Genomic DNA, 12,359 nt, shown 5'->3' on the forward strand with positions numbered 1-12,359 from the left:
TTTTATTAATATAGAAACCGAGACATGTGCAAGGTGCATGCAGGTATTGTTTTTTTCTAAACTGTTTAATTCTTGTAAAAATACTAGAGCTGAGCACAAAACCAAAACCTAAAGACAGCGAGTCAAGACCGATAACCATTAGACCAGTTTCACACGATCTTTACAACTTGTTTTCAAACCTACTTATACTTAACAAAGCCGTCATGTTTCACGGCCATGCACATTAGTGAAACAGTTGATCAAAATCCGATGACTCCCAAGTACCAATTTTTCTTTTGACCCCTTAGCAGCCCTTTTTTCCGGATGAAAGCCGATAAAGTTTTTCACATCTGAATATCCTATATACCAAATTTTAAGTCTGTAGATCAAAAATTCGTTGAGTATATAGGTTGAGAAGTATCCTCACACACACACACACACACACACGAACATTCTCACTTACATATATAAAATACATATTAAATGGTAATCTAATCTTTTATTTATAATTAATGCTTCTTATGTGATGCCTCTGTTCAGTCTCAAAAGAAAATTGACACCCCTTTAAGGGTAGTTATGCATGTAATTGGGAGGCAAGTGTTGCGTAATCTCCAACCATACTTTTCCTAAATTGGCACTGCTTAGGTCCATTGACAAGGAGAGGCCCAAGACTGACTGGAAACAATGCTGAAATAAATGGAGAGCAAATACAGCACCTGGAATTCGAAAATGGTCACCCATTTTAGTGCTGACCAGGCTTAACGTTGCTTAATACTTCTTATAAATTGCATTAAAGGCTATACTAGGTTTACTTAGGTCATTTTCACCCAGCGTATGCACTGTTTCTTTGAGTCATTGATCTTGGGAATTTGGATTGAATTTCAAACTGAATCTTTTATTTACTTCACAAGGGTAGCATGCTCTTGTTCTGTCAGCCATGACTGGATAGACGTCCTTAGCAATCTACAATTGTATTTTTCGGTTACCCACACTGATAATTGAACTTTTAACCTTCAAGAGAAGGTCACTTTTACAATTGATTTTTCAAATTGGTTTATATATATTATTCCTTAATTGGAATTCATTTTTTGAGATGAGCATTATATATTAATTTATTTTTATTTCGGACTATTAGTCTCAGCGGTTTCAATCCCACCCAAAGTGTGCCAGAGGTTAATTGGTCAAAATGTGGTGAGACGACAACAACTACAGATGGCAGTGATGGCTGAGAATGCAGTTAGGAGATTCGAAGTTCCTATCCGTCGCGGTTACCACCTGACGAAGGCCAGAGGAATAGTTGGCCGAAACGTTGTGAATAAACAAACCAATAAAAAGATCAAAAAACAACAACTAATAAAGATGAGACTAATAGTCCGAAATAAAAATAAATTAATAAATTAAGATGAGAACAGTAGTCTGAAAAATCCAGATAATATAAATAACCAATCCTCATCTCAAAAGTTCATAAACATGTCCTTTGAGGTTTTGTTCAGATTTCTTGGAGCAAATGACATTCCTCTCTGGATATTTGTTTCAGTGAAGGATTTCTTTTAAGCTCTCCATCTCCTCTTGATATATATTGCGTTTACTATATATTGCGTTTACTATATATTGCCTTTGCTTTAAGTTGTAGGTAAAGGACAATTTTTTTTTTTTTAGATTATATGGATGGTTGGAGCTAAAATAAGGACGTTGTCCAGGGAAAGTTGGTTTTCAATATATGGATGACCTGAACTCCTGATTAGTGAGAGTTTATAGCAACTGAATTGTTAAGTGATTGTTATGAACGTCAAAAAGCAGATGGCTTTAATTGCTAACCCTCTTTGTTTGGGTTCGCTTCCTTTTTCATTTCCTAATGCAAGTAAGTTTTACAGGAATATGTCAACTTAAAATAGTAAGCCGACAACTCAAAGTTAAAGACTTTAAAACAAACGGCCAAAATCTAGATGCACCAAGAATTCTCAAGCGGTTGAACCTTGAACAGGACTCCAAAATGTCTGTAACAGAGTATGTGTGCAAAGTTGATGTCACCATAAGGTAAGGAAAGAGAAAAAAAAAGACTACAAAAAGAATGTGGCACAGACAAACGACGTTCAAGAGCTTTGCTTAGTCAGAAAATATGCTTAAATATAATATTTTAATTTGTCCAGATTTCGTATATATTATTATAGAGTCATGACTTCAAAAGTATAAAAAAAAAAAATATTTGGGCGCCATCAGCTAGAATTGAAACAAAAAAGCAAAACTGTAACATTCAAAGCTGGTGACATTACCACTGTACCAACGTGACACGCATATGAACTGATTAAAAATTTTAAATTAAACTAAAATGAATGTACAAAATTTATAACGATTTTTTTCGATTTTTCCCCTTTTTTGACTCCTTAAAAACTATTTTAACCGACTAAAGACCCATAAAAGAACAGTACATAAAAAAATCCAATCATTTGAGGCTCCTAGTGCGACTCTACGACTTTTAGTTTCAGAAGAGATAATTTGAAAATATGGAGAAAGACAGTGCATTTTATATATTAGATTAAAAAAATAAAATTTAAATATTATAAACAATTTCAAATGAAAAAAAAATTCCAGGCATTTACCTCCACTTCTGACTGTTAGCGTAAGTCCCAGGCTTGTCCGACTGGGCATCTGTGTATTACTGAAAACTTGGCTGTCTTCATCACTGACCAATGATATGACGCAGAAGTAATCTCCTACATCACTGTTACTGACCTCAGAAAAATATAGTCGTCCATTCTTGGAGATGAAGATATAGTTTTGGAGATTGGTTCGGATGAAGTTGCTTGGATTGTCCTTGTACCATTGATATTGAATTGCTAAGGAGAACAAAACAAATAAATGATTAAATGAATAATAAAATAAAATCGTTTGAAGATCGGGTTATATATTGGATGAGACAGTTTGATGCCTTTTGGATTAAGAGAGAGTTGTTAGAGATGATTTAGACAGAACAGATACTACCCTTGGATCTTAGCCAGTAAAGGTAATGTAACATGGGGATACAGCCAAGATTGAACACACTACATGAGTTTGTCGTGTAATTCAAATCTAGTCCGTAGCCGAGTATTTGATGTTTCGCCAGGGCTATCGAGGGTATTTTTTTGTATTGTGACGCCATCACTAAATGAGTTGTCTACCATGGCTTAAGAGAGGCCCATCTACCCTCGAGAGAAGGATAGACTGTGCCAGTTTCCAAACTTGGTATTTTACCTTGTGATACATACAGCGTCTCACCTTCCTAAATGGTCACCCATCTGGTACTGGCTAGGCTCAAAGTTGCTTAACTTCGGTGATCTGGAGAGAACCGGTGTGTCAACATGGTTATGCTATATATACGGACAGAACAGATACTACTCTTGGATCTTAACCAGAAATAACATTTGTTCATTATTTTTATTTTTTTTTTGACATTGCATCTTCGGTGATCAGGAGATTCTATTTATTAAAAGGGAGGATAGGTGATAACATCTTACGAACGTTAAATAAGGATAAAGATATGCTAATTTTATGTTCATTGTATGTTATCAACTTCTATCTTCTTTTTTAATAAATAGGATCTCCTGATCAAATAATTTAAAATCTGGAAACCGTGACACATTTATGTATGTTAAAGGTATTACAGTATTAATACATACATAGTGCACAAGAATTTTAATTTAAATTGCCAGCTGATATATATCTGAGGGGAGAAAAAAAGAAAGATAGTTATGAGTATTTTTTTAATGATTCTATTTTATTTGAAAAAAAATTTTCATTCAAAAGATTTTGGAAAGTTGAAAAAACAAAAAACAAAAAAAAAAAAAGGTCACCATTACTCTATAAGAAGTATGATAACACGAAGTCCACACAACAAGAGTCACTCAGGAAAAAGTCATGAGTTTTAATTACAAAGTCCTGTCTCATTCGTCTTATTCACCTGATATTGATCCATTCGACTACCATCTTTCCCGGTCCTTACAGAATCACTCAAGCAATAAAATTTACGAAAATGATGACCGACTAAAAAAAAAATTAGCTGTATTTGCTTTTCTCTTAAAAATTCAAGAAATGTTTTGAAGAAAACATTAAGAAGCAAATTGGGCTTTTCTATTCAACCTATAATTGTCAAGATTGCCATACGTTTTTTTTTCGTTTTGCTTTTTGTTTTAAATGTTTTCTTTTGTGCGTACCAAGTAAAGATTATTGATGTTCTTATTTAATTTCTTCTTTTGTTAGACGTTTAACCACGTCACAATATTTATACCATTTTGATGGAGAGATAATAAATGTTTCACCTGGTTTGTACGACGGCGGCTGACATTTGAGATTTGTGCCCTCAAATAATTTGGCTGTTATTCCTTCTGGTTTTATGTTATTGAATCTTCCAAGTTCTGTGAGAAAATAAAAATAAAAGATTGTTTGATGATAGAATCTAGCAGGCCACCCGACATTGTCTGGTCGGAAAATACGCTTAAACATGATATTTTAATTAATGCAGATTACATATTTATTATTATACAGAATCTCATAAGCAGTAGTGAGAGCAAATCATATATATATATATAACTTGGGTACCATCAGCTAGAATCAAAACCAAAACATACAACTCTCCACCCTCATTCCTTAGCCTCTGAGCCACACGCATATATATATTTGGTAAAACTGGTAATTAGTAAAAACCTGAAGAGAGTGCTCAATACTATTGCAGAGCAAATATGTGTTTTATCTTTTTTTTTTTTTTATTACCGTTTTATCTGTTTGGTTACATATGTTTCGGATGTTGGACCATGTTTACAATCCAACAGCCTTGTCAGACCTTACAGAAACCTGATCTGACAAAAGGTTTCTGTAAGGTTTGACGAGGCTGTTGGATCGTAAACATGGTCCAACATCCAAAACATATGTAACCAAACAGATAAAACGGTAATAAAAAAATAAAACACACACATATATACACACACACAAACTACAAGCACTTATACCTTCGATGTAAATAGCCCCGACAAACCTGACAAGCAGCTAAATCCCACCCCTTCACATAAGAGATCCTTAGGTGTAAGAAAGCTTTCTACTCCAATGGTTTCTTCCCCAGAACTGCTAGACTTTGGAACTGTCTTCCAGGATCCTGCTATCCCAACTGTACTGACATGCAGAAGCTCAAGTGTAATATGAACAGACATCTTGCTGCCCACCTCCCTTCATATTATCCCTACAACTTATGTCCAAAAATAGTAGCCCCCTACTTCAAAGTGAGGTTAAAATTGAATTAAAATTATATATATATATATATATATATATATATATATATATATATATATATATATAGCTATATAAATTCACCTGCTATCCCTTTTTAAAAAGAAGGAATCTCCTGATTGTTGAAGATAAGATGCAAGCAAGGTCCACAGAGTTTTATAATTATAATAAGGACTCTTGACTTTGTGTATGTTTGTATGTCTGACTTAAAGTTAAACACAGCAAAAAAAAATACCCACACAGTTGGTATTTTCTTGATTGGCGTTGCTCCCATATGAAGATCTAAAATTTAGAGAAAAAAAATTCTCTAGATCTAAACTGAGTCTATTTTTTTCAGTGTTATGTATTAATTTGAAAAAAAAAAAAGTGGATTAATTCCGAGAGGAATCTTATATAAAGGATAGTTTGCATATGTATATCCAGCTAGAGAAGAATCAGGGAAGGGGGAAAGAATGAAAAAAGTAGAGAGAGAAGTAGCGAAAGAAGATATAATTGAAATATTTGTGTATCTCAAACAAGGAAAGAATAAGCATGGTGGAGGAGGGATTGGGGAGAGTGAAGGGTTCAAAAGAAAGGGGAAAAATGAAAAAGAAGTAGAGAAAAGAGGAGGAGAGAGGAGAAGAGAGAGAGGGGAGGAGCAGAGCAGCAGGCAGAGAGAAATAGAGAGAAATAGAGAGAGATAGAGAGAAATAGAGAGATAGAGAGAAATAGAGAGATAGAGAGAAATAGAGAGATAGAGAGAAATAGAGAGAGATAGAGAGAAATAGAGAGAGATAGAGAGAAATAGAGAGAGATAGAGAGAAATAGAGAGAGATAGAGAGAAATAGAGAGAGAGAGGGAGAAATAGAGAGGGAGAAATAGAGAGGGAGAAATAGAGAGGGAGAAATAGAGAGGGAGAGAGAACAGCAGAGAGGGAGAGAGAACAGCAGAGAGGGAGAGAGAACAGCAGAGAGGGAGAGAGAATAGCAGAGAGGGAGAGAGAATAGCAGAGAGGGAGAGAGAATAGCAGAGAGGGAGAGAGAGATGCAGAGAGGGAGAGAGAGAAGCAGAGAGGGAGAGAAGTAGAGACAGAAAAGAATTGGCTTGGTGAAGGAGAAAGAGGGAACTGGGGAGAGTGAAGGGTTAAAATGGGTGAGGAGGAATGATTGAAAGAAGTTTTAATAGAAATATGTTTCTCTTTTGCTCCGGGCAACGCTGGGTAACCCTACTAGTCTCTTATATAAACGGCAGCTGTCTGTATGTATATATCCAGGTATGCATGTTCATCTAAAAAATAACTACAAACCAAACAACCACAAACATGGTATATTCTTGATTGGTGTTGCCTCGGATTATAAATAAAATGGCCCAAAACAATTCTTCATTCTTAGGTGGTAAACTGGTTCAGGTTTTGTCAGGGATGGGAGAAGGTGGTTTGGTTATTCTGCCATTTTCCATTTTGCTCCGTCTTGTCAGATACTTTTGATAGTCTCTATATTAAAATATCACTAAAGAGGAATATTTACATACTAGCAAGGAGATCTGATGTTGCCCGGGACTGAATGATGATCAATGAATGTTTCATATTTCCATATTGTTTTTATTTTTATCAAAATTGGTGAAATTACCCATTTTTTCAATCAAATCGATTGATTGCCTGCTCTAGTTGGAGACCCATCATGGTGCAACTGGGGAAAGCTTCACATTCCTCTTCACAGTGATAGTTCACAATACATTGTAGTCTACATTGCACTGTAGAGAACTTGTTGACTTTATATAATTTTTACATATAATTGAAGTTTAAAAAGGCAAAAGTCAAGTACCATGCTTCAATTGTGCTCTAAACAAACATTCATTTCAAATGCACCCCTATCATATCAAAGAACCTACTGCTGATTTTATATGTCAGGCCTTTGTGCTTGTGTGGTAATAAAACTTTAAATGCACTGATGTTAGGCTGTGTAAGGTGTTAACTTTGGTCAAAATCGCCTGTTCCTTCTTTCATTGGATTTTTTCAATTATTGATATTTATCAAAAAACAATTTGATACAAAACCTATCTAAGAACACAGCCAGGCATATAAAGTATCTTTGTGTGAAATTTCATAAAAATCAGCCCATCCGTTTTAGAGTCCATATGGAACAAACACACAAAGTTCCTTTTATATAATAGTAGAGATATTAGCATACATATGCTCCCTTTTTGCTTGGGTAGATAATATGATAAACAAACTTATATAGCAAAATACATAAAGGTCTACTTCATAAGATATCCAGCTATGGTATAGCTGGAAATGTTTTCAATTATTAAATCATTTCTGTCTGATAGGTTTATAAGAGTAGTGGTTTATGGGCAAAAATCAGAAGCTCACAGTATTAATGCTGGAGTCCCTCAGGGGTCCATCCTGAGCCTGACTCTTCTTCGTCTACATCAATGATCTTCCAAATCACATCCTAAGATCATTTGTGGACATTTACGCTGACAACACTACCATCTATGGCAGCACATCAAAGGCCGTAAATGACCAAGTTCTCTCTGACTCTCCTCTGATCTTGTGCATGTGATACAATGGGGAAAGCGGTGGCTGGTTACTTTTAATGCATCAAACATCAAGCTCCTATCTTTACATCATGAACAATCTGATCCGCATCTGGCATCAATTGAAATGAGTAGCTCTCGTCTTGGGGAGGCTCCATGTTTTGATAAGCTTCTGGGCTTGACCTTTACTCCAGATCTGAAATGGAACACATACATCAAATCCGTTGTCAAGGTCACTGGAAAAATGGTAGGATCCTTCTACCGCTCCAGTAGATATCTCACTCCTGATGCAATTCTCTACCTATATAAAAGCCAGGTACGGCTAATGATGGAGTACTGTTGCCACATTTGTCAGGAGCTGCTGGAAGCATCTTATCCTACCTTGACAGAGTTCAAAATAGACTTTGTAGCTTCGTGGGGGGATGTCCTTTTCTCTTTCATGCAACCCGTTTACCACAGAAGAGACGTTGCGAGTCTGTCTCTGCTTAATCATTAGTTTTATGACAAGTGCTTGTCAGAGTTTAAATCTATGGTCTCCCCCTCGTCAAACTTTCATGAAAAACACTTGTCTAGCCAAAACTACTATCAATAATTTCCCCCACTCTGTGCCTAAACCTAAATGTAGATTCCATGGACAAAGCTTCTTTCTTGGAAGTGCATGCCTGACTACAATCTGATTGTCTTCAAATCCAACATAAACAAGTTCTTGATGAATCGTCCCCCTAAGTAACCTAATTTACAAAATTTTGACTACTTATGATTACTACGCTATAATCCCATTGACTAATGTATAGCCATTAACCCTTATCCTCGAGTGGCCTCCGAGCCTTTATAAGTGGTGACTCCTTTGTTAAAAAAATAAAATAAAAACCCTCCCTCCAACATGTAAAATGTAAACTTTTTAATAAACATTTTCCATTGAGTTAAAAATGAAAAACATTCTTCTTGAAAAATGAAAAAATGATTTTTTTAAAAAAATGATATTTTTATAAACTAAAAATCTTTTTAAACTAAAAATGATGATTTTAAATTCAAATGAATTTTTCTGAAAATAAAAAATGAATTTTCTTAAAATAAAAAATGAATTTTCTTAAAATAAAAAATGAATTTTCTTAAAATAAAAAATGAATTTTCTTAAAATAAAAAATGAATTTTCTTAAAATTAAAAATGAATTTTCTTAAAATTAAAAATGAATTTTCTTAAAATTAAAAATGAATTTTCTTAAAATTAAAAATGAATTTTCTTAAAATTAAAAATGAATTTTCTTAAAATTAAAAATGAATTTTCTTAAAATTAAAAATGAATTTTCTTAAAATTAAAAATGAATTTTCTTAAAATTAAAAATGAAAATTTTAAAAATTAAACAAAATTAAATTTTTTAAATAAATTTTTAAATAAAATAAAAAAAATAAAATAAATTTCCCCTCTTTTTATAAATTTAATATTCTTAATTAAATTATAAATATTAAAAAAAAAAAAAAGCATAGTTAAGAAAGTGAAAAACTTACCCCCAAAAGAAAAGTACACATCTTGGCTTCTGGTGGTCCCAAATTCATTTGTAGCAAAGCATGTGTAACGTCCATCATCTTCTGCCTCTTTTGGTTGTGAAATGGCTAACCTTCCATTCGTCAGGGTGTAGTGAGAGCCCATAGAAGACGTCACCTTCTTGTCGCCCTTGTACCATTCATATGTCGGCTGTGGATTACCAAAGGCGGTACACTGCATGTAGGATATTAATGGTGATCCTATAACAATGGCGCTTTTTGGTTCCTGGATTATTTTTGGGCCTCGTTTCACGTGGTTCAAATCACGCACAGGTTTGCCATAATCTAGGAAAATGGGGGAAAAATTTCTAAAGAGTTAGAGAATTTATATATTGTGGATATTGTATGAATTGAAAGAAGATTGAAAAAATATTCAAAATTCATGGATTGCTCGATTTATGGGAAGACTGGGGAGTACTAGGCGGTACCTGGAGTGGAGGATATTGGCGCAAGAACGAAGTGATGTTAAGAATGTCTTTGACGTGATTAAAATGAAAAAAAAAAAAGAGGTGGGTAATTAGTTTTCCACGCTAACCATTAGGCCAAAGAGGATAATGAATTCAATGAGTTGGTAATTAACTTTTGCCCAGGTGTAGGATATTGGTACAAGGACGAAATTAAAAAAAAAAAAAAAAAAAAAAAAAAAATAGTGAGACAGAGGTGGGACCGAACTCAACAAGGCCGATAGCCATTAGTCACGTGCTGTCATGTAGTGTGTGAATGTAGGATCGACATGAAATTCTTAAAGATAAACTAAAATGATCGAAAAATGGGCTGAAATGACTTAAATAAAAAGTAAAGGACTTAGAATGATTTTAATGAACTTAAGGATGTACTGAATGATCTTAAGAATGACTTGAATGCTTAAAAAATAACTAGAATCCTTCAAAAACAACTTGAATGATCTGGAGAATGACTTGAATGGCTTTGAGACTGACTGGTTGTAAAGTGGGTAATCATTTTACGTTAAATTAATACAGAAAAGTGATCCCCCCACTTTATATCACATTTCCTTCACGCTCAACTGGGCGCTTTCCTACAGAGAGGGGTCGCTCTTTTTGCTGATATTTTCAAAAGTCATCCCCACTTTTTGATTGACTAGCCTTAATTTAAACCTTCGTCACTTCCGATTTGGCAATGGACACAATAGCAAAGACGTCACTTTTTTTTTCTTTCTTCACGGTACGGGTTCAAGCCTGCCTACAACCACTCTTTTTTTTTGCTCAACACACACCTCCAAACACCTGGGTATTGCCAGGCACCCAGGCAATATACACAAATGCGTGCATAAACTAACAAATTAATGTATTGTTACAGAGATAAATAATGAATTACTTGTCACTCACCAAAGTCTCTTTTCTTTTGGTAGATTCGAAAACTTTCTTTTTCATCAATTTCACAAATGTAACAGCGTTTAATATCAGCAACACTCCGCACAAGACTATAGGTATTATCTACAAGAGAAAAAAAATTTTTTTTTTTTTTTAATTAAAAATAATTGAACACAATTCAATTTAAGAAAAATGAAAAGGCTGAAAAGCAAAAAAAAAAAAAGTAAATAATTTTTTTTAAAAAAGCGAAAAAGCATACTGCTTTTCAGGGGAGATAATTCAAAAGGAATTAAATTCCAGATACTATCAAATATTGTGAGAATAACTGAAAATATATAAGCAGGTTTGGCTGTTTATTTTTTTTTTTCCATTTTTTAATAATAACAACACATACATGCAGAGTTATATATGAATTCATTTCAGGAATGTTTTCCTCATAACTAAACTGAGAAAATATATAAAATAACATCTATGATATTATACACATATAAAATAACATCTACGATATTATACACATATAAAATAACATCTACGATATTATACACATATAAAATAACATCTACGATATTATACACATATAAAATAACATCTACGATATTATACACATATAAAATAACATCTACGATATAATATACACAACTTTCTCCAAACATCTCACATATCATCTGACACTTAGTGTCATTCAGAACCACATCATTTCATATAACAAAGCATCCTCAGCCCAACTCTCTTCCTGATCTACATCAATGATCTCCCAATTATATTCTAAGATCATTCGCAGATATTTATGCTGATGACATTACCATCTATGGCAACACTTCACAGGTCTTAAATGACCAAGTTCTCTCCGATTCTCTTTCCGCTGATCAATGGAGGTGGCTGGTTAATTTAAATGTATTTAAAATCAAGCTTCTAGCTTTACATCATCAACACTGATCCCCATCTGGTATAAAGTGAAATAAATGGCTCTCATCTTGAGGAGACTCCATGTTTTGACAAGCTTCTGGGTCTCACCTTTACTCCTGATCTAAAATGGAACATGTACATCAAATCCATTGCCAAGGTCGCTGGAAAAATGGTGGGATCCTTCTACCGCTCTAGTAGATATCTCACTGCTAATGTAATTCTCTACCTGAATAAGAGCCAAGTTTGTCCAAGGATCGAATACTGTTGCCACATCTTGGCAGGAGCTGCTAGAAAGACCTTAGCTTTGTAGCCTAGTGGGGGATGCCTCTTTCTCTTCTCTGCAATCTCTTTCCCACAGAAGAGACGTTGCGAGCCTGTCTCTGCTTTATCGTTATTTTCATAGCAAGTGCTCGTCTGAGCTCCAATCTATGCCCCTCCCCCCTCACCAAACTTTCATGAAAAACACTTCTAGCTGAAACCACTATCAATAATTTCCCCCACTCTTTATCTGTGCCTAAACCTAAACGTAGATTCCACCAACAAAGCTTCTTTCTTAGAACGCCACACCTGTGGAACACTCTTGTTTCTCTCCCTTCCAGCTGACTACAATTTGGTCATCTTCAAGTCCAATGTAAACAAGTTCTTGATGAGCCGTCCTCTTAAGTAATCCAGTTTACCAAATTTCCACTACCAATGATTACTACGACATTGTCCCATTGACTACTGTACACTTATTAACTCTTATCCTTGAGTAGCCTCCAGGCCTTGATAAGTGGGGACTCCTTTATAACAAAAAAAAAAAAAAAAAAAAAAAAAAAAGACACT

At 34.4% G+C, this 12,359-nt stretch overlaps 1 protein-coding gene across 1 annotated transcript in view; it reads right to left on the reverse strand.

Moving 5' to 3' along the window:
- The window catches only part of LOC145252781 (contactin-like), a 139,184-nt gene that overhangs the window by 60,495 nt on the left and 66,330 nt on the right, over positions 1-12,359 (reverse strand). Inside the window, exons 6-9 of the mRNA XM_080112714.1 lie at positions 10,644-10,751; positions 9,262-9,582; positions 4,275-4,370; positions 2,580-2,816 (exon numbers count right to left, since the gene is read on the reverse strand). Coding sequence (XP_079968840.1) covers positions 2,580-2,816; positions 4,275-4,370; positions 9,262-9,582; positions 10,644-10,751 — 762 coding nt within the window. The remainder of the gene's footprint in view (positions 1-2,579; positions 2,817-4,274; positions 4,371-9,261; positions 9,583-10,643; positions 10,752-12,359) is intronic.

Source organism: Euprymna scolopes, chromosome 29 (assembly GCF_053919585.1).
Source record: "Euprymna scolopes isolate OS-2025 chromosome 29, ASM5391958v1, whole genome shotgun sequence".
NCBI classification, from domain to species: Eukaryota; Metazoa; Mollusca; class Cephalopoda; order Sepiida; family Sepiolidae; genus Euprymna; species Euprymna scolopes.